Raw genomic sequence first — 21,702 nt, forward strand, 5'->3', positions numbered from 1 at the left:
TGGTTACGGAAAAACAAAGAGCCACAGACTCAATAATTTAAAATAGTTTATTTATAGGTATGAAAAGACCCCTAAAAAAATAAATAAAATTAAAAATTAAAAAATAAATAAAACACAGGGAAGAGCTGTATGTTTATATCTTTATATCTGGACTTTTCATGGTTACGGAAAAACAAAGAGCCACAGACTCAATAATTTAAAATAGTTTATTTATAGGTATGAAAAGACCCCTAAAAAAAAAAATTAAAAAAAATAATAAAATAAAACAGGGAAGAGCTGTATCTTTATATCTTTATATCTGGACTTTTCATGGTTACGGAAAAACAAAGAGCCACACAGGCAAGAGCTGAATCTTTATATCTTTATATCTGGACTTTTCATGGTTACGGAAAAACAAAGAGCCACAGACTCAATAATTTAAAATAGTTTATTTATAGGTATGAAAAGACCCCTAAAATATGTGTGGCAAGGGGGTCTGCACCTATTTCTCCCCACTGGGGGCTTTTCTTTTTTTTTCTTTTTTAAATTTTTAAATTTTTTTAAAATTTTTTTTCTTTTTGTAAAATTTTTTTCTTTTTTATATATATAATATATCTATTTTATCTTATATATATCTATTTTATTTTATATATATAAATAAAATATATATATTTTATTTTATAAAATAATATATACATTTTATATATAAAATAAAATATATATAAATAAAATATATATTTTATTTTATAAAATAATATATATATATTTTATATATAAAATAAAATAGATATATAAACAAAATATATATATTATTTTATAAAATAATATATATATTTTATTTATATATAAAATAAAATAGATATATATAAGATAAAATAGATATATTATATATAAAAGAAGAAAAAAATTTTACAAAAAGAAAAAAAATTTTAAAAAAATTTAAAAATTAAAAAAAAAAAAAAAAAGAAAAGCCCCCTAATGGGGAGAAATAGGTGCAGACCCCCTTGCCACACAGGCAAGAGTTCTATCTTTTTATATCTGGACTCTTCATGGTTCCGGAAAAACAAATAGCCAGAGGCTCAGTACGCTACATAGTTTATTTATAGGTATGAAAAGCCCACTTAAAAAAAAAAAAAAAAAAACTAAAGAAAAAAATGAATAAAAAAAAAAAAAGAAAAGCCATCTAATGGGGAGAAACAAATAGCTGCAGAACCACCTGCCACCCAGGCAAGAATTAGATCTTTAAAATCTGAACTCTTCGTGGTTCCGGAAAAACAAATAGCCAGAGGCTCAGTACACTACATAGTTTATTTATAGGTATGAAAAGCCCACTAAAAAAAAAAAAAAAAAACTAAAGAAAAAAATGAATAAAAAAAAAAAAAAGAAAAGCCATCTAATGGGGAGAAACAAATAGCTGCAGAACCACCTGCCACCCAGGCAAGAATTAGATCTTTAAAATATGAACTCTTCGTGGTTCCGGAAAAACAAATAGCCAGAGGCTCAGTACACTACATAGTTTATTTATAGGTATGAAAAGCCCACTAAAAAAAAAAAAAAAAAAAAAAAAACTAAAAAAAAAGAATAAAAAAAAAAAAAGAAAAGCCATCTAATGGGGAGAAACAAATAGCTGCAGAACCACTTGCCACCCAGGCAAGAATTAGATCTTTAAAATCTGAACTCTTCGTGGTTCCAGAAAAACAAAGAGCCACAGACTCAATAAGTTAAAATACTTTATTTAAGGTTATGAAAAGCCCACTAAAAGAAAAAAAAAAAAAAAGTAAAGGGAAAAAAAAAGCCCCCTAATGGGGAGAAACAAATAGATGCAGACCACTTTGCCACCTGGTGAGAGCTGTATCTTTATATCCGGACTCCGTGGTTCCAGAAAAACACAAAGCCAGAGGCTAAATAAGTTAAAGTTTATTTAGGAGGTTCCCTCTCTTGGGGAGAGGGGTTCCCTGATGACCTCCTCACCCCCACCAAGCAGTCCTCATTCAGAGGGGCTCATGCATCCGTTTTTCAGAGGCACTTGGGGGCACAAGATCCCCCCTGTCCAGCTAGACGACCGGGTGGCATTCTCCTGGGCCTTTCCAAGGCCAGGCAAAGCCCTAAGCTGGTGGCGGGGTGGGCTCCCTCCTCAGTGTATTATACTGTACTTGTGTAATATTTTGTATATTCTGGGGATCCAACACCCCATGTATCATAGAAGTTGCGCTGACAAATGGGGAAAAGGTTAATAGCATCCAAAACGTATTTATTAATATTATAACAGGACAAAGGAAGACCATAAGGAGGTGGGGACAGAGTTTAGCCCAGGTGATTCGACTCCTGTTTGCTTTTTATTTCGGAATAAATAAACGGATTTAGCCATACTGCTCCGCCTTGCGTGTGCCTGTTTCCAGTCCCTGGCCACCAGGTGCTGGGGTGTGCGCGGGGGGCACGAGACAGGGAGCAGATCCTGCCAGCAGAGGGCAGGCTTCCGGATTGTGTGAAGCCCCAGCGTGTCTGAGGCTGAGCGGAGCTATTAGAGATGGGCCAGGCCTGTCTCACCCCCATGCTGCTGGGGGAGGTCTGGGGGATCCCAGAGGCCCTTCCCTGGGACTCTTAAGGGGGCACTGCTGTCCTAATGGCCCAGAGGGTCAGAGGCCCTGAGGCTCAGAAGCCTGATCTAATCCTGGGGAGGGACAACAGGGTCCCAGCACGCAAGAGTGGTGCCTTCCAGTTCAGGTAGTTTCTGTCCCATCACCCTGCCCCTCTGCTGGCCTGTTGTCCTGTCCATCCACAGTGTGGGCCAGTGCCCCCTTCCTTCCTCCAGGCTGAGTCGGTGCCCCTGCCCTGCAGTGGGGAGAGCTGGCTTCCCAGGATGAGAACCCTTGAACCGCAACCCCCACCCCCTGCCCTGCCAGGTGCTTTCCCAATAGGGCTTGCAAAGGATGGGACCTATTTTTGCCACTCCTTACAGCACCCTAGCAACGGCTGGGCCCTCCCCCACCCGTGTCCCAGTGTTTAAGCCTTCCCCTTCCCCTGAACTCCACAAAGAACATAAACCAACAGAGGGCAGCTTCCCATCATCCAGAAATGGGTTTTATTCTCAGCCAAGAGACAGCAAGACCGGTGGTAGAGAGCCACACAGCTGCCGGGACAGCACCCCCGGGCTCGGGCGGGGGAGGGACGGAAAAGTGGCTGTCCACAGGCGGGGCGTGACAGGGAGGCTCATCAGAGGTGGCACACCTTGGAGAGGGGGATGTCAGGGTGACAGTGTTCCCTGGTGGTTAGGCCACAAGACTCCTCACAGACAGCATGATGACTGATTGCGAACACTAGAGGCGAGGCTGTGGCGGCCATATGTGTGAGTGCGTGTGTGTGTGTGTGTGTGTGTGTGAGTATTTATAGTTATTTATAGAACAGGGTAGGAGCAATACCACAGAGGGGCACAAGTTTTCACCACATCATCACGCCTGGATGTGTCAGCTCACCACTACAACAGACTAAGTCACAGATGAAGGGGGAGGCCTTGGGGCTGGGGAGCCACTGTTAAGTCACAGAACAGCCGTCCAGGCAGGCTTGGAAAGGGAGGTCTCCGAGGAATAGAGGGATCTGGTTAGAGGTCGAAGGGGGGTCTGGGGCTCTCAGGACGGGATGGACTTGCCTGACCCGATCGGCTGGCAGTTGGAGAGAAAGCAGAGAGAGAATGGAGAGAAGGAGGAAGAGAAGTGGTAAGGCAAGGGCAGCCGAGCCCGGTGGGGCGGGGGCGGGGGGTAGGGGGAGAAGATGAAGCTGAGGGTGTGGAGGAGGGCTCTGGAATGGAGGAGAGAGAAAGGGAAGGCGGGAGGACCTGGAGGTGGGTGGGGGCCACAGCTTCCCAGGGGTCTTGGGGGTGGGGGGAGGCCGAGGCGGCACTCCCCCTGCCACGCACGCTGGTCTCTCATACACCACCAGGCAGTGCACCCACAGCTCCAGGCACATGCTCGGCGCCCCCCGTCTTCCCGCTACCCCCACCCCACCGGTCTTCCAATGTACTGGCCTGGAGCCATCCCTAGCCTCAGAGTGTGGGGTCGCGAGCCCCAGGCCGCAGCCACCAGTCCTCATGGAGGGAGACAGGAGAAAGAACACTGTTTGAACCAGGAGGGTAAAGCTAAAAGGATGGCTGGAGGGAGCACTGGAGGCCCCTCTGGGTGGGCAGAAAACCCAGAGTCCTCAGGAGGGACCCTGGGGAGGCAGGGAGGTCAGGTAAGCTGGATGCCAGCGGCCACAGGCTTATAAGTCTAAGAGGGGAGCCTCAGCTGGTCGGGGGACCACAGGTCGCGTAGGTGAGACTGGGCCCTTCCTGCTGGGGAAAAGCAGAAGGGCAAGAGTCAGCGGCAGGGACAGAGTGGCAGGTGGGTCACTGGGTGACTATGCAGCCCAGCCAAAGTGGGACTCAGAGAAGCTGATTTGCCTAGGTCGGCGGACACTGTGGTCCCCTTGGCCGAAAAGCGTAGGTCACCCCAGGAGCACCAGGCCCCGGGCCCACGAGCCTGTGGGCTAGCTATGGTGCTTCACCTGGGGCCGAGGGCACTGTCGTTTGTCATGCCTTCATGACAACACCAAGGAGGGAGGGAGACGGCCTGTGTGACCCTGCCTCACCTGTAAGCTGTGCCCAGGGCCCTCCAGCTTTCAGAAAGCAGCAACCAACCAGAGCCTTCACCCCCAATGGCTGCTCATCGGCCGGCACGAAAGAGGAGGTGCAGCCAGGCCCTCCTCTGCCCTGCCCCAAAAGCACGGCTCCGATTGGGGAGCGAGTGTGGGACCCCCAGGACGAAGTTCCAAGGCCTCTGGCTGGCTAAGTCCGACCCATGCACAAGCCCCTCCAAATTCCCTGGTTCTACACCATCAACCACGAGCTCTCTGCCCTCTCTGATGGCTCCCGAGAGCACCCGTGACTGCCAGCTTGGGCGCGGAGCCTGTCCCAAGAGCTCCCCAGGCTCAGCCATGGAGGTGAGTGGCACTGAGTCCCGAGGCTCGCTGTGAGGGAGGTGAGAGAGCCAGCTGGCAGCGAGGACAGAAAGAGGAAAGAATAAGTCTGGAGCTGCAGAAGGGAGAGGGAGGGGAGCCTGGCTCTGAGGTCCCAGGTGTGCCCCCCAGTATGGAGCTGGTGCAGCGGGGGCAGACACACCGTTCATGCAGCGGGCAGAGGCGTGTGTGCACCTACCGTGGCTGACGCTCCTCAGGGGTCACTGATAGTGATTCTGAAAGACAGCACGAAATCAACATGGCAGTTCACACACACGGAGGTGGCAGGCCTGGGGACGGGGCCACGCACACGCACACGCCTGGGCGTGCACACACATGCTGGGAGGCCCCACGGCCCCGCATGCACACGCTGACACACATGCCCACGAACAACACGCACACACCTCCTCCACCTCCCGCTGCCCAGCACCCTCACTGGTTGGCGCGTGCAGCACGGATCTGGGGCATGCAACCACTCGGCACACTGAAGCACACGCGTGGGCTGAGTCACAACACAGAAGCTCGCCCATACACAAGAGGCATTTGCACCAGCTCCCTGCACACTCGTGCTCAGAGGGCCCCCTGCAACGTTCCCATAAGAGACAGGGCTTGCTTTTTTAGGGTCCAGTGGCCATCTCTCTGCCCGAGAACCTTCCATGGCTGCCTAGTCCCCACAGCATTGAGTCCCAAGAAGATAAACTCTTCTGTGACCTTTTCAGGTTCTGCAGCCTGCCCCACCGTACCCAGAGCAACCTCTTCTTATTCTTCCTCCTCCTATCTTCGCTCTTCTCTGGCCAGCTGCTCTCCTCAATGCATCCCATGCTAAACCTTCGCCCGCACCACACCGCCGCGCCGTACTCAGATGTCCCTGACTCCTCATCACCTGAGTCTTAACTCCATCAGCCCCCAGTCCTCCCCGGGGTCCATCTGTCTTGAAGCTTCCCAGACTGTTCTCTTCCCCGAGGCAGGGCCGGGACTTGCCAAGTGTTTCTCGTGTGTTACCAAGACTGGAGTTAGAGCAGGCGCCAAATCTTCCTCTTCCCATATGTCACCCCTCAGCGCAGACCTGGGCATGTCAAATACCCTTAAGAATCTGAACTCACAAGGGAAGTTAGCAAAGCGTTCCTATGGCCACATTTGCAATTCATGCGGCTTCTCTATAGTCACTGTCTCCCTTGATCCTCACACCAGCCCTGGGAGAAAGGCAGAATGTTAAATACCATGTGGTAGGAGGGAAACTGAGGGCCAGGAAGAGAAAGTGACTTGCCTAAAGCCTAGGATGAACCAGAACTTCTGGACTCCAATCCCGTGCTCTTGACCAATACCCCGCTGCCTGCTTTACCCCATCTGCTTTGGTCATCAGATCTCCGTGGAAGCAAGTCCCATCTCGGCTTCCTTTGGGGTTCATGGAGGCTAGACCCACGAAGACTAGGCCCTACCCCTCCAGCCTTTTGGAAACACAAGTAGATGCTACTGGTCGGATGTGTTCTTCCTCAAGGGACGTGGCCAGTGGAAACAGGGACTGAGATATCAGAATGAGCTTCCTTGAAAAAGGGTCATGAATCAAGAGGCAAATCCAGGAGAGGAAGCAGAAGCCTTTTCCTTGGAAATCTCTGGGAATGGGGCAGGCTTCACCCACTCCTGCCCAGCACCCACCATGTTGGTCCAGGCCAGGCAGGGCCAGAGGCAGAGCCATAGAAGAACGTCATTAGACTGCCCCATGGCTCCCAGGCCCCTTTCCCAACTGCTCCGTATCCTAGTCCGTGCCTGGATGCCATTCTTACACTCACACTCGTGTGCACGCCCACACACACATCATACACCTTGCTGGTCAGTCAGAGCCTGGCCTCTGTTCCTGTGGGCCAGAGGCCAGGCACCCCCTGGGACAGCTCAAAGAGTCAGGACTCAGAGTAGCCCTGAATGTAAGTGGAAAAACTCCACATCTGGAGAGGATCTGGGTTCAGAGTTCCCCAGACCTGAGGCAGGTCACAAGGGGCTGGGAGAGAGGAACTGAGAACAGAATGGAGGAGGAGGAGAGCCAGGAGAAAGGAGGAGGAATGCAACGTGTGTGGGAGAGAGGAGGGAAAAGGAAGGGAAGCGCCATGCAAGTGCTGGAAAGAAGGGGGCAGGTGGGATGAGTCCCACGGCCCCCTCCTCAGAAAGGACCACCTCCGGGACTCAGCGCTCCCTGGGGGGCAGGCTCCGCAAGCCCTCGGCCACTCGTCCAGTGGCTCCTGCACCCACGTCGGAGCGCCCTGGATGGAGAGGGCCGGTTCTGGCCACACCTCCCTCCCAGCTACACCCGCCCGGTGGTCTCTCCCACCGTATTCAGCCCCTACTCACCTGGGGACCCCGGGCGGGGCGCGGTTGGGGCGCGAGGGCACCTGGGGGGGAGGGCCGAAGGGGTCAGGGGAAGCCCCCGGCCTGGAGGGCACGGGGGGCGCCCCCCCCAGGGCGGACCCAGCAGGCGGAGGCCCAGGAGCAGGGCCCCGCGACCCGGGCCGGGCTGGGGGCACGGCGGGGGCTCGGCGCTGCGGCGTGGGGCTGGACGTGGGTGACCTGCGTGCGACAGGGCGCGGAAGACAAGGAGGGGAGAGTTGAGCTGCTCCGCCCCACCCTGAGGCCCCGCCCCAGCCCAGCGCCGGCCACGCCCATGCGCGGAAGCCCCGCCCCACAGCATCCTTCCTGCTCCCGGAGTTTAAGCCCCGCCTCCGGTAGCTCCAAAGTTCCAGCTCCACCCAGCCCCGCAGCCAGCGCTTCACGGCAAGCCCCGCCCCGCATCAAGCCCCACCCATCTCTAAGCCCCGCCCCCTGCTCCAGGTGGGAGCCGTTCCGGTGACGCGGGCGCGCCACTGCCCGGTCCCGGCCCTCCTCCCGCGGGCCCCGGGCTGGGGGGCTTTGGGGCCGTGGGGGCCGGCCCTGGTACCTGCGTCCGGCCGGTACGCTCTGCACCTGCAGCCAGGAGTCGTCCACGGGCGGGGGCATGGGCGTGCTGACAGTGGTCGTGTTGATATCGCCGATGATGCTGAGCGCCTCCTTCAGTGCGTGGTACATGCGCAGCATCTCGTCGCGCCGCTGCGCCTGCTCCGCCGACTCCTCCATCAGCGTGTTCTGGTCCCCGCATGAGTACAGGTTGGCCAGCAGCTCGGAGAAGATGAATTCCTTCGTCTGCGGGCACGCGAAGAGAAGGACGGGCTGGGACCTGACGCCTGTACCGTTCTGGCCGCCCCTCGCGAGGACCGCACGCTGGGCTGGGAGCTCCCCGGGTCCTGGCGTTGCCACCGCCTGAACTCGGGCATCTCACCCCGCTTCCCCGCTTCCCTCCTTGCCCTTTTCTCAGTTGGTCCAGAGAGGAAAAGTGACCTGTTCAAGGTCATAGATATGGGAAGGCACTCAGGGCCTATCATGCAACGAGGACACTTTGTCTCAGCCTCAGTTTCCCTATCTATAAAATGGGGTAGTTAGTTACACCTTTGCCAAGGACTTGTGCACTCCAGGGGACCAAAGTAAGGTAGATGACAGTTTAAAATTTTCTGAGCCCTTGAGTAACAGTTATCAGGTGGTGCCTGGATTGGGTGAAATGTGTCTCTGTGTAGGCGGTGGGTTAATATGTTCCTTATTCTCCGTTGTGCTACCTGGCCCTGGTCCTGGATATTCATGGAGAGGCGCTGAGGTTTTTACGCCATAGGCCTGTGTCTCACTTATTTGCTACAAACGTATGCTGAGCACCTCCTATGTGCCAGGCACCGTGTTGTTCTGCTTTATATTCCTTCTCAACTCTATTATTATCCATATTTTTACATACAGGGAAACAGGCTCAGAGAGGGTAGTTTACTGAAAGTCAAACAGAATTTGTGGCAAAACCAGCATTCAGGCACAGTTTTCATTCTCTGGGGGCCAGGCTTTTTCATTAAGCCATTCTGCGGGGCGTGCATTTTAAAACATGGTCTGGGGGTTCCCTAAAGATGTGATTCCTGGTTCCTTTTGGGAAACATTTAAGCATGTTTGGAACAACTTGAGTATGTGACTCTACAATATAATGTACAAAGTTCACATTATATTTCTTTTGGACAGCTCTGGTGTGGACCTATATCTACCTTGCAAGACCCAATCCCCAGGGACTGGCTGTGCCTCCCCCAGGCCAGCCTGGCCACTGCCTCCCTGGTCCCCAGAGAGCACCCCTGGCCATGAAGTGTTTGCACCTACATTGTTGATCATGAGATGCATGATGGTCTTCGGCATGAGGTCCCGTACGGTCTTGTTCACAATGGCCATGTATGAGTCCACCAGGTTCCGGATGGTTTCCACCTGCCGCTCTAGCTGCGGGTCCATGGAGTGCATGAAACTGTCTGAGCCATTCTCCTCAGTCTCACTGGCCTGCCGTTGAGAAGAGAGGGCATCAGGGTGGCGGGGCCCTCGCAGCCAGGTTCCAGGCACCCGCAGGGTCTCGGCCCCTCCACGGGTGCCTGGAACATTGCTGTACAGAGAACAAACACCGGCTCCCCAAAACATACTGCGTCTGCACTCTACCCACCCCAGTGCCTCTTAGGATCCCAGACCCTCATTCAGCCTTATCTCGGCTCTCAGTCCAGTGCCCAGAATTTGCCTCAGTTTCCCAGTCCATCAATTAGGAAAGACCTTCCAGGGTCAATTCCTGATGCTAAAGAGCTGGCCAGAGCTGCTGCCAGGCTGGAGACACCTGGTAGAGGGCGAGGGAGGGGGACACTCACTTTCTCCTTGTCCTGGGAGGCCCACACCAAAGCCATAGAGGTCATGACACCGGCATTGGCACCGCCACCACCGCCGCCACCAGCAAGCACAGCCGAAGCAGACACACACAGAAAGGAAAAGGCAAGTGAACCCAGGGCACTCTACCCCAACCCTAGGGCAACTGTAGACATCGCCTCGGTGAGAGAGAGGAGGAAAGTGAAGGTAGCCACAAAAAGCCACTGCGATACGAAGGGGATGCAGGAAGTGCCATCTGTGGCAGAGGGTCACGAAAAGCTGGCTTTGGAGGACGGGAGGAAGGCTTCACTCTGTAAGGGGAGGATCCACGCTATTTCTGAGCCCCAGAAGCGCTCAGAACCGTGACATGATATTCCTGAGGATGATGACCCAGGGCCCCTTTGGGAAGTCACTTGCCCCCGTCACCCCACCACTCACCCCAACACGCTCAGGATACACTCCAGCCCTTAGGAAGGAGGCCTTCCAGCTGTCCACCTCCTCCTGTGTTTCACAGGCCAGCTCCAGCTGCCGATAATCCTTGTAGACATTCCTGCAGGATGGGGCAGGAGGGGAGGGGAGAAGGCTCGAAAGCCATTCATGCAGGTGGTTAAGGGCATGCACAGATTGGAGGCATCACGCCTGGGGTCCAGGCCTGGCTTTCTCATTTCCCAGCTGTGTGACCCTGCGCAAGTCCCCTCTCCTTCCAAGCTTCAGTTTCCTCGCCTGGAAGATAGGTTAATAAAATGGCTCCTGCTTCCCTGGGTCCTTGTGAGGACTCAGTGAAATTAGCAGTCAAATGTTCTATTAAAAAGGGACTAAAAAAGGGGGGGGGAAATGAGCCCTCATAAGAGGGGCACCCCTGACCATGCAGTACCCGTTGGCTCCCCCTGCCTTCCTGGGGACCTCTCTGACGGAAGCCCAACTGATCCCTCATCTCGAGTAAGGGGAAGCCCGCAGGAGTTGGCCCTGGCCTGGGAGGGAGAGGCCCGGTACTGTTACCGACCCGACTGGACACTGAGTAGCAAGAAGGGGACCAGGCCTGAAGGGTTCTTCTTTGATCCCCGGGCCTGGCAGAGCAGGTGCTCACCCAGTGACCAACTAAATATTTGTCAAAGGAATGACTTGCCGTGGGGCTCGGGGCAGGTCCCTGTCCTTTCTGCTCAGTGAGGGTGGTTGGGGACTTGAAGTCTGGGGACCCACCTCTGCTCAGTGTTAAAGAGGGCAAAGATGTGCTTGCTTGACATGAACCCTTTCTCCACGTCCCGTAGCTTCAAGTTGTCCACGGAGAGCATGTATTTCTTCTCTTTCTCCTGTGGAGAGAGGTGGGGGTGATGGGCGAGGTCAGCACTGCTCCCTGCTACGCCTCACAACCTAAGAGGCTTTTCCATGTGGTGGGGCAGGGCGGGCTGGGGCTGTGGGGCCCCAGAGTGGCCCTGGGCTTCGGGGGCACGGCATGGGTGCTGTCTGAAGAAAGCCTGGCCATGGAGCCCAGGGCTTGCCGGGCGCCTCTCGTTCCCAACGGCTTTCAAGCCATTGCCACCACCCCTGCATACGTGCCAGAGCCCAAGAGTGCAGGGTGGCGAGACTGAGGGGGGCTCCCAGTCCCACCCCAAGCAAGCCCTGGATACCATCCAGGCCGGCCACCGGCAGGGACTTCACACTCAAGCCTCTCTCGCCCCCGGCCTGGCCAAGGAGACCTGCTTTGGCTAAGCTGCTGACTTCATTTCCTGACTGTGGAGACAGTGAGGGGGGGCCACCAGCTCCAGCAGCTTCAAAGAGCTGGCTCGGCCCACACCACCCGCCCCCAGCCGTCCGTGTGTTAGCAATCAGGGGCACAGCACAAGCCTGGAGATGGTATGTCTGTGTGTGCAACATGTGTGCAGTTGTGTGCTTGTGCAAACACACGCCCGCCAAAGCATGGACCCTGTGACCCGTGTGTACGTGCACCCGTCTGTCTGTGTTGCCCAGGTGTGTGTGTGCGCATGTGTGCCCGAGGAGATGCCCAGCATGGCCATGGGTCCTTGTGAGCATGTTTGCGTGTCAAGGTGGATGCGTGCCCACTCTCATAGGTGTGCGTGACAACTGTAAACATCTTTGTTTGTATGGAGCATGCCTGGGGGGCACGCTGTGGGCACACGTGTTTATACGCAGATGGTTTGTTGCATGCGTCAAACACGTTAAATTTATCTGTAGTCGTCTGGGAGGACAGAAATGTCTGTCTCAGACAAGGAATGGTTCCCCTGCCATTTGCACACCTCCAGTGACAGGGAACTCATTATCATAAGAAGCAATAAGGCCAAACTAGACAGCTCACTCCCTAGAAAGTTTGGCATATATTTTGGTTCACCCTCCCCATATTTTCTTTGTTCCAGTCCCCCTTTCTTTTACGTGTTGGTCCTGTTTTCTCTTTTCATGCCGTAAACATGTATCTGTGTATCTTGGATGGGCACATGGGAGCCAGGCCTGCGTGCACACCTGGATGGGGCTCTGGGAGGAGAAGGGTTTCCGCTGCTGGTACCCTGCGTGCCCACACCTCAGGACCCGTGCTGTGGTCGGGGGATGCCTGTGTAGATCTCAGGGACTCAAGTCTTGGGCATGAAGCTCATCCCGGATCTCAGGTTGGGCCGGGGAGAAGGGGCGGGGGGTGCTGGGTTGAGGAGGACCCCGCTCCCCAGTCCTGGCGCCATCCCGCCCACCTCCTTCTGCCCCCCACACCCGCCTGGTCCATCCGGCCACATAAAGCCTTCTTTATGCCAGGCGGGTGGCCCGGAGCCCCAGAGGGCGGCTGGGGGAGGAGAGGAGGAAGTTGCACACGCGGCCAGAGAACATCTGGAAGCGTTCGAGGGAGGCCCCGCCACCACCCGCCCTGCGCTCTGGGGTTGGACTCTAGGTAGGAGCGGCCTCCTCCCCCCACCCCTCCCTTCCTGCTGGCCGTCCCCCTCCCCAGGCCCCTCCTTCCAGCCGAAGCTCCCGCTCACCCCTGCCACGTCAAAGGAGGCAGAAGGGGAGTCGGGAGCAGAGAGGGGACCACGGGCTGGCTGGGCTGGGGCCGGGGGCCTTGGATCTCCAGGACATGGGACTGAAGCTCCCACCCGACGGACAGACACTGCTGCCTGGATGCACCAGAGGACACCTCCACTCCGTCTACCCAGTGTTTAGACTATCTGTTCAGGACTCCCAAATTGTACAGTAGTCTGCACATTGGTTAGGCTGGGCTGGGTTAGACCCTCGGCGCCGCCGCTGGAGAGCTGGACCGACCCCCACCCACCATCCCAGAACCGGAATCGGGAGACGGGGCAGGGAGCTGGCGGGCGGGGTGGGGGTGGGAGTGGGGGGTGGGGGTGCGCAGAGTGCTGGGAGGAGGTGCAGGGGGAAGGGGGCACCCTGCTGTGAGACGGGAAGGGGGTGCTGATGGGTGGCGGAGGAAGCCTGAGAAGAAGGGGGGGCAAATGAGGACTGGGGATACGGGCAGCTGCCTGTCTGCCCAGAGGGCCACCCAAGTCCCAAAGACCAGAAGGCTGGTGGCTGGGGAGAGAGGGGGACAGACCATTCTCTCTGCAGGCCAGACCACCTCCTGCAAGCTGGTCTAGTGCAAAAATCCGCTCACATCACACACGCACACACACACGCACACACACACGCACACACACACGCACACACACACACACTCGACAACTCAACACGCACACCCCGACAACTCAGGCATATATACATTCCCACACCCAAACTCAAGCCACACACCCATGCCCCCAGCACACTTGCACATCCCAGGGGCACACTCTTGCGTGCACACACACACACCCTCACCAGGGAACACCGGCTTGCTCCTGTCCTTCCATCCTGAGCACATCCATACACCCTCCCTTCCACATGGGGCCCAGGCACGCGCGCAGTCTTCGCCCGACCACACCTAGATGCTTATACCCCAAACACTCCTCCAACAACCCCCACAGCATCCACGAGCCTCACACACACCCCACCTCCCCGCCCTCACTGCCCACCCCCGCTGCGCCCCACACACGACCCCACCCCAATGTACACACGAAGCTCAAAAAGACCCCGCCACCCAAGGACGGGGCCCCTCTTGGATACATTCCCGGGCAGCAAAGCCCCCAGCCCCAGGCCACACTGTCCCCTGGCCCAACATATGAGGACCTTGTGACATGGGAGGACCAGGAGTTCTGGGCCCAGCAGTCAGCACCCCCAGCCCACGAGGGGTCTAGGCAGCCCGCCTGAGCAACAGAGCAGGAAGCAACCCCCCCACCCACGTCACACCACCTCACACTCCATCCCTTCCAGGGGCCCCATGCTCAGGGAGAGGCCAGGGTTGGGGTAATGAGGTCCAGATGGCTTGGCGTCCCAGCCAGTGACGACGGAGGGCCCAGCCCAAGACGGGGAAGGGGGGGCTTGCCCAGGGCGACTTGGAGGGGGCAGGAATCAGGGAGGGAGCTCAGAGACCAAAATCACAGCCCCCACCCCAGCCCCACTTCCCCACTGAGAGCGCCCTCTCCTCCGAAAGCTTCCTCAGGAAGAAGGTCCCCTCCCCCACTCCGTGGCCAGCTGGAGTTCATTACCACAAGTCCCCCACCCCCCCACACACCCCAAGCCCTCCCTATTCTCTCTGGTCACCTCTGGAATCCAGATGTGGAAGCCAAATAGACTCATTCTTAAAGGCGACCAGCAGTGAGGGAGGGAAGTGGCAGGGGTTCTGCGTGCCCCTGTGGGCAGGGAAGGGTTTGGTGTGGAGTCTTTGAGGGGGCCCCAGCAGTCCCGGTCCCTCGGCCTGGAGGCACCTGGGGCACCTCCCTTGCACTGCTGGGGTCTGGGGGACTGGGGTGCTGGGGTTAACGGGGTGTCTAGCAGCTGGATATGTGTGTGTCATAGGCCTGTGGGGCCACGGGGGAGGCGGCACACCCTGGAGCAGGAAAACAGGAAGGCCACAGGGCTGGCGGGGTCAGGGAGGGGCGCCCAGCACCCCTGCCCACCCTCTCCAGGGTGCTCAGTCCCAGGCCCCCTGCTACTGCCAAGCCACCTTCTCTGTCCAGCCTGGACGGGCTCCCAGGATTGCCTGTGCCTGATCCTTGCCGCCCACTTCTGCCCAAGGGTCTCTGATGGGATTTAAGAAAAGCCCTGTTCATTGGGTGGCCCGGTCTCCTCCAAGCCCTTGGTAGTATCTGACCCTGACTCTGGCCCCAGCCGAAGCCCTTGATGACCAGTGGCCCTTTACTCACCTCATCGTCCTTGTACCAGGACAGATTCTCAGCCGTCAGCACAAACCAGTACTCCTTGGAGCCTCCCTTCATGATGCCAATATTATTGATGGTCAGCCAGCCCTTCCGGATGACCTGGAGGGTGAGAGGGCAGGAGGTCAGTGGGCAGAGGCCAGGACTCCCTGTGGACGATGGGATAGGCAAAGAAAGCCACTCCAAATCCCACCCCCTCCTCTAGCTCTAGGAGGCCTGGCTGGGCAGGGAGGGTGTGGGTCAGACCTGCTGTGGTTTGAACCACAAGGGAACAGACTGGAAGGCGGAGGTCAGCTCGGGATAAACAGCCTTCTGACAGAGCCATCTGAGGAGGGGACTGGTAGCCTTGGTAGGGGATGAGCTCCCCACCTCTAAAAGTGTGCAAGCAGACTTTAGGGAGCCAACTGGGCAAGACAACACTGAATGTCTTTTCAGCTTAAGATTCACCTCATTCTAAGACTTGTTCCTGACCTCAGGGACTTTATACGTGCTGCTGCTGTCTCTGCCTAGAAAGCACTTCCCTCCTGTTGGTCTTCCAAATTCCTCTTCACCCTCTGGGTATCAGCTCAGAAGTCCCATTCTCAGGCAGGCCCTCCTTGGCCCCCAGTATGCCTGGACCCCCATTATAGTCTTGTAGTCTTTTATAACTCCCTCAAGTCTTCTTCTAGGACAATGGGTGAGATTTCAAAATTGTGAGTCTGTGTGTCTGTGTGTGTGTGTGTGTGTGTGTGTGAGAGAGAGAGAGAGAGAGAGAGATTGATTATCTGCTGATGTCAGCCGGTCTTGTTAAATTATGAACTCTCTTGCTCACTGGTATATCCCAGCACCTTGCAGTGTGCTTGGCAGACAGTAAGCAATCAATCAATCAATATTTGTGGCATGTGCTATGGTAGTGGGGTTCTAGGGCACTAGAGGCAGGGACCCAAGGCAGGGACAGGAGTGGGGTGGTAGGGAGTGGGAGCAGGTAAAGGGCTGAGCATGAATGGAACAACAGGCCCCTTCCTCCCTGGGGAGCCCAGAGTAACAGGCAAAAAGCAGGAAGCAGCTGTCCCCAAGACCATCCTGAGCCACCACCAAAGACAGGGCCTGTAGATTCTGCTCCAAGGGCAAGGCTACTGACTAGACCCCCGAGGTGGATCATAGAGAAAGAGCTCCCTCCCCCGGCCCTGACCTCCCTGGCTCCTCTGAGCATCCAGAGAAGAGCTGAGGACAGGAACCTGGGGCTGGCAGGAATGTCGTCTGCGGTCAGGCCTGCTTCTGAGGCCCTCAAAGCTCCCCTGGAGCCCTCCTTGACCCTCTGGCCTCCCCCAGACCTTGCAGAGAACCCAAGCGACAGTGGATCAGGAGCTGAACAGCTGCCTTTGCCATTCACAGAAACACGACAGCCAGGTGCCCCATGGTCCCTTTCTCATTCTGTCCAGGTCTGGTGAGGATCCCCTCAGTGTCTTGCCACTGTCTTTGAAACTCAGTCCAAATACCATGGCCTGGCACCCCAGGATCTGATCATCAGACCTTGTCAGCTACTCCCTGCTCTGACTTGCAGCCTTTGCCCGCCCTTGGCTGCCTCCAGCTCTGTCACAACCCCTTCTAGAGCCCCAGCACCAGGAACCTCTACCCCTCCAACCCCCACCCTGCCTGGGTCCTGACCACAGACTCAGGTCCCCAGGGGGCAGGGCTGGAATCTGACCCCTTTCCGGGGGCCAGCCCAGTATAGGTACCACCGAGTGTTTGCTGAACTGAATTGCCCACACTCATTAATGCCTTCGTTCTACCGAGCACCTACTATGTGCCAGGCACTGGCCTGTAGGGCAGAGAATTTGCTGACGGACAAGAGAGACCCTGTCCTTCCCCTAGTGGGGTTTGAGAAAGAAATAGGTATGAAGGCAACAGTCACACAAACACCTAGATTGTTATAAAGAAACTGCGGCCTCTGGAAAATTCCAGACAATGGCTCATGTGGGGGGAGAAGTGGTGTTTTCAACAGAGATCGGAAGGAGAGAATGGGTGAGGAGGGACTTCATCTCTTTACGCAAATCTCCGGTAGAGATGGTTACCTACCATCCATCCATCCATCCCACCATCCATCCAACAGATATCTGAGGAGGACCTACCGAGTGCCCCTGCCAGCCATTTTCACCCACCCAGCCCACACGGTCTACCTCTGCCTGAAGTAGGTGCAAAGCTCATGCGCGCTGATGGGCAGGTTGATGGGACTCTGTGAATGACTGGGCCTCGCCTCTGGACTGCGAGCACATGTGGACACCACGTGCTGATGTGTGCAAGCAGCTCAAGCCAAAGAGTGCCCTTCTGCCCCCTGTGCTCCCCACTACAGATGGGCCCCCTCCTCCCCTTCACTACATAAGCCAAAAGCCCCAGTCCTGGTACTCACCAGAATCTCATCCTGCAAAGAGGTAACCATAGCAACCACGAGAAGCATCGGGAGAGAGGAGAGAGGGTTACTGAGGCAGAGTGGGAGGCTTGTGGCTGGCAGCTGACAGGCTCCCTGGCCCCCGTGGGACCCTTCCCCTCGGGGGAGGGGGCTCTCAAGAGCTTGGCGTCCATCCGGCACCCTCCATCCCTCCGGCTGGGGCACTGGGGTTCACTCACCTGGTTCCCTGAAGCCTTCTTCTTGTTCATCTGGTTGCTCCTCTGCTGAGCACTGACAGGGAGAGGGGGAAGGGTCTCGGAATTTCTTCTCTCAAGAGGCCTAACTTCAGTGCCACTGCTTAGTGGGCACTGGACCCAGAGGGTTAACCCAGCAGGCCTGGGTCCTACACACACACACACACACAGAGGAGGTGTCACCTTCTCTGTCTAGGGAGCACTCACTTGGCAAAGCCTATGAAGTCCTCATGATTAGTATTCATGTAAGCCAGCTCAATGTCGATGAGAAGCATGACCTTCGAGGATACACATGTCAGCAGGCAAGGGGGAAAAAAAAAGGCAGGGTTTTAAAATGCACGAAGGGCTGGAAGAAACATACTTATAGCACATATAGAGCTCATAATAAATCAACCAAGTCTTCAATAATAGGATCCATAATAAATAAAGAGTTCCTACAAGTCAATAAAGGAAAGAGACATGCCACACAAATCAAATTAGCCAGAGGAGCATGAATGGGGAATCCATAGAGAAAATGCATATAATATAGAAGGATATGTAAAAAAGGTTCACCCTCATTAATAATGAAATCTAAGTTAAAACGAGAGCCTTTTATAACCTATCAAATTAATAATAAATATTGGTAATGACCAGGGTGGCCACGATTGTGGGAAGATGGATTTTCATATACTGTTGGTGGAAGTGCAAATCAGGGCCACCATCTTGGAGGGTTATTGGGCAACATTTAACAATATTAAAATGCACATATTCACTGCTAGAACTGTATATATAATATGTATTGTAGGTCTCATAGATAAACTCGTCCAAGTGAGCAAAGATATAAGTTCAGTGTGCTGTAGTTTGTAATGGAGAAAAACTGGAAGCAAGCTAATGGCCATCAGAAGGTGAAATAAATTATGGCATCCTCTGAACAATAAAGCATCCTACAATATTCAAAAGAATGAGGACAATTTCTAGGTTCCGGCACTCGAAGATTCCCTTTGCAAAGGAGGAAGAGTGGTGGGATTTGTAACTGAGTTGTGACCAGAGGAACATTCCCGATGCACACCGCCGGGTTTAGACCCAAGCCCCACTGCTCCCCATAATACACCTGTGCTCACTGAGCCTCCAGTTCTGCAGATGAAATGTGTCTGCATCCTAGGAGCGGCGAAATCATGATGAAATGAGGCAGCTCACATGTCTGACATGTCATGGGTGCTCAACAGATGTTAGCTACTACAATTATCTTTAGAGAAAAAAGGCAAGACACACAGCGGGACTGCGGTTATTGGAGATTAAGGTGGAAACTGGAATGTGTTTATGTCTCGGGAAAAAATGCTGAGGGGCGCCTGGGTGGCTCAGTTGGTTAAGTGGCTGACTTCAGCTCAGGTCACGATCCCAGGGTCCTGGGATGGAGCTCCAGGCCTGGCTCCCCATTGAGTAGGGAGTCTGTTTGTCCCTCTTCCTGTGCCCCTGCCCCTGACTTGTGCTCTCGCTCGCTCTCTCTCTCTCAAATAAATAAACAAGACCTTTTTTTAAAGTGGAAAATATATGGCAGGATCTTTTTGGGATTTTTTTTTTTTTTTAAGATTTTATTTATTTATTTGACAGAGAGAGATTACAAGTAGGCAGAGAGGCAGGCAGAGAGAGAGAGAGGAGGAAGCAGGCTCCCTGCTGAGCAGAGAGCCCGATGTGGGACTCGATCCCAGGACCCTGAGATCATGACCTGAGCCGAAGGCAGCGGCTTAACCCACTGAGCCACCCAGGCGCCCCAGGAAACAGGCTTCCAACTAAGCAGAGAGCCTGATGCGGGGCTTGATCCCAGAACCCTGGGATCAGGACCTGAGCTGAAGGCAGAGGCTTTAACCCACTGAGCCACCCAGGTGCCCCTTTTTGGGATTTTTAAAATTATTTTTTAAACCTTTTTTCAAAAGATCTTATTTATTTAAGAGAGAGAGTGCAAGAGGTGGGGGGAAGGGTAGAGGAACAAGCAGACCCCTCACTGAGCATGGAGTCCAATGTGGGGCTCAATTCCAGGCCCTGAGATCATGATCTGAGCAGAAGGCAGATGCTTAACCGACTGAGTCCCCCAGGCATCCCAATAAGTAAGATCTTAAAACAAAATGCTTGGGCCTTGAAGGGAACATACCAAACTGTTAATAATGGTTATTTTGTGGGAGGAACTGGGGGCAGGGAAGAGAGAATGAAGGAACCCTTTACCTGTAATTTAATTACTTTTATACCGAATATTTTATTATTTATCACTTTTGTAATTGAAGAGATCAATGAGGATTCAAAAACACAACATGCGAACAAAGTTGTGACCGACTGGGGGACAGCACCGTCATGAAGAAGGGGCGTGTTAGTATGGAGGTTAGGAGTTGGGAGCCAGGGGTGGGTACAGACAGAAGGATGACAGAGAAACGTACAAGTAAGAGGACTTGTCTATGGGCCTCATATGGGCTATGAGGAGGCAGGCTCATCTGCTCCTCCCAGCTCAGAGGCAGCTTTCGGTGACTATGTTTGTGAACCAAGGAATGGATGTCTGATAAATGACTAAATAAAAGTCTATTTGGGCAATGGAATATCATTCAGATAGTCCTTAAAAAGGAAGGAAATTCAGAAGGGGAAACTGCACCCCAATGTTCATAGCAGCAATGTCCACAATAGCTTAACTATGGAAAGAGCCCCGATGTCCATCAACAGACGAATGGATAAAGAAGATGTGGAAGACATACACACACACACACACAAATATTATGTAGTCGTCAAAAATGAAACCTGGCCATTTGCAACGAGATGGATGGAACTAGATGTTATTATGCTAAGCGAAATGAATCAAACCAGAGAAAGACAATTATTCAATGATTTCACTCATGTGTGGAATTTAAGAAACAAAACAGAAGTGCATGGTGGAAGGGAGGGAAAAGTAAAACAAGAAGAAATCAGAGAGGGAGATGAACCATAAGAGACTCTTAATCATAGGAAACAAACTGAGGGTTGCTGGAGGAGAGGAGAGTGTAGGGATGGGGTAACTGGGTGAGGGGCATTAACGAGAGCACGGGATGTAACGAGCCCTGGGTGTTATACACAACCAATGAATCACTGACGACTACCTCTGAAACTAATAACACACTATATGTTAATTAATTGAATTTAAATAATTTTTTTTTAAAAGAAGGTAACTGTGACACCTGGTCTGATCTAGCTGGACCTTGTGCAAACCACGCTAAGTGAAACAAGCCAGACACGAAAGGACAATTGCTGTAAGTTTCCACTTACAGCAAAGAGTTGTCAAATTCACGGAAACACAAAGGAGATCAGTGGTTGCCAGGGGCTGGGGGGAGGCAGGGGCTGGAGAGTCACTGTTTAATGGCACAGAATTTTGTTTGGGGAGGATGAAAAGGTTCTGGAGACGGGGGTGATGGTCACACAACAGGTGAATGTGCTTCACGCCACTGAACCCACACTGAAAAGTGGTGAAAATGACAAATTTTATGTTATATATATTCGACCACAATAAAAAAGAGAAGCAGAGAGTATGAGGTGAGAACGTGTAAAGGAGACTGAGAGAGAAGAGGCAAATAGGAAGGAGGAGGAGGAGGGCTGGGGGCTCCGATGGGGGTGGGACTGGGGGCTGGGCAGCAGAGTGCCGAGGCTCACCTGCTCCTTGGTGCGACCCTCACGCTCCCGAATGTGAGTGGTCACGATGCGTTCCATCTCCTCCCGCAGCCGGGGATACTGCTGCAGCTGGGGAGGGGTGGGAGGGGAGAGAGCCACGTACACAGGGGGGCACCGGCGGGGAGCACCCCCACCCCACCAGAATCCAGGGATCCAGGGGCATGGGGTGGCAGGACACACAGAAGGCCTGAGATGAGGGGACGAGAGGCCTGGGGTCCCAGGAAGCTGAAGGCACCAAGCCATGGCCACCCTTTCCCTCAAGTGTGGGTTCCAAACAGCAATTCAAGGGTCTTTGGGGTTCCAGGCCCTCTTCACTGGCCTACTTGGGCACCTTCGGGGGGAGGGCAGTTCCCATGGGCAGAAATGCCATGGGGCCCAGCCTTCTCCGCCATCTTGGTGGCAGCCATCTTGGAAACAGATTATAGGATGGAGGCTTCTGTGGGGGGCCCGTTTGCTCCCAAAGCTTTCGTTGACCCCCAGAGCT

General features: G+C 53.9%; 1 protein-coding gene across 6 annotated transcripts in view; it reads right to left on the minus strand.

The window, feature by feature from the left end:
- Positions 1 to 3,038: 3,038 nt before the first annotated feature.
- DNM1 (dynamin 1) overlaps positions 3,039 to 21,702 on the minus strand; it is a 44,627-nt gene continuing 25,963 nt past the window's right edge. For 2 of the 6 annotated variants that reach the window (XR_006386365.1, XR_006386364.1), the window contains exons 11-22: positions 21,201 to 21,287; positions 17,766 to 17,836; positions 17,544 to 17,595; positions 17,326 to 17,337; positions 14,925 to 15,038; positions 10,894 to 11,003; positions 10,132 to 10,243; positions 9,699 to 9,710; positions 9,175 to 9,345; positions 7,921 to 8,136; positions 7,312 to 7,527; positions 3,039 to 3,638 (exon numbers count right to left, since the gene is read on the minus strand). Coding sequence is in view for 4 of the 6 variants with exons in the window: in XM_044264791.1 (XP_044120726.1) it covers positions 4,234 to 4,303; positions 7,312 to 7,527; positions 7,895 to 8,136; positions 9,175 to 9,345; positions 9,699 to 9,710; positions 10,132 to 10,243; positions 10,894 to 11,003; positions 14,925 to 15,038; positions 17,326 to 17,337; positions 17,544 to 17,595; positions 17,766 to 17,836; positions 21,201 to 21,287 (1,269 nt within the window). In the remaining 2 variants the exon portion in view is untranslated. Of the gene's footprint in view, positions 4,304 to 5,167; positions 5,205 to 7,311; positions 7,528 to 7,894; positions 8,137 to 9,174; positions 9,346 to 9,698; positions 9,711 to 10,131; positions 10,244 to 10,893; positions 11,004 to 14,924; positions 15,039 to 17,325; positions 17,338 to 17,543; positions 17,596 to 17,765; positions 17,837 to 21,200; positions 21,288 to 21,702 lie in introns of all 6 variants that reach the window. The other 4 variants (XM_044264793.1, XM_044264792.1, XM_044264794.1 and 1 more) reach the window with 3 other exon arrangements.

The sequence above is a fragment of the Neovison vison genome, chromosome 9 (genome assembly GCF_020171115.1).
Source record: "Neovison vison isolate M4711 chromosome 9, ASM_NN_V1, whole genome shotgun sequence".
NCBI lineage: Eukaryota > Metazoa > Chordata > Mammalia > Carnivora > Mustelidae > Neogale > Neogale vison.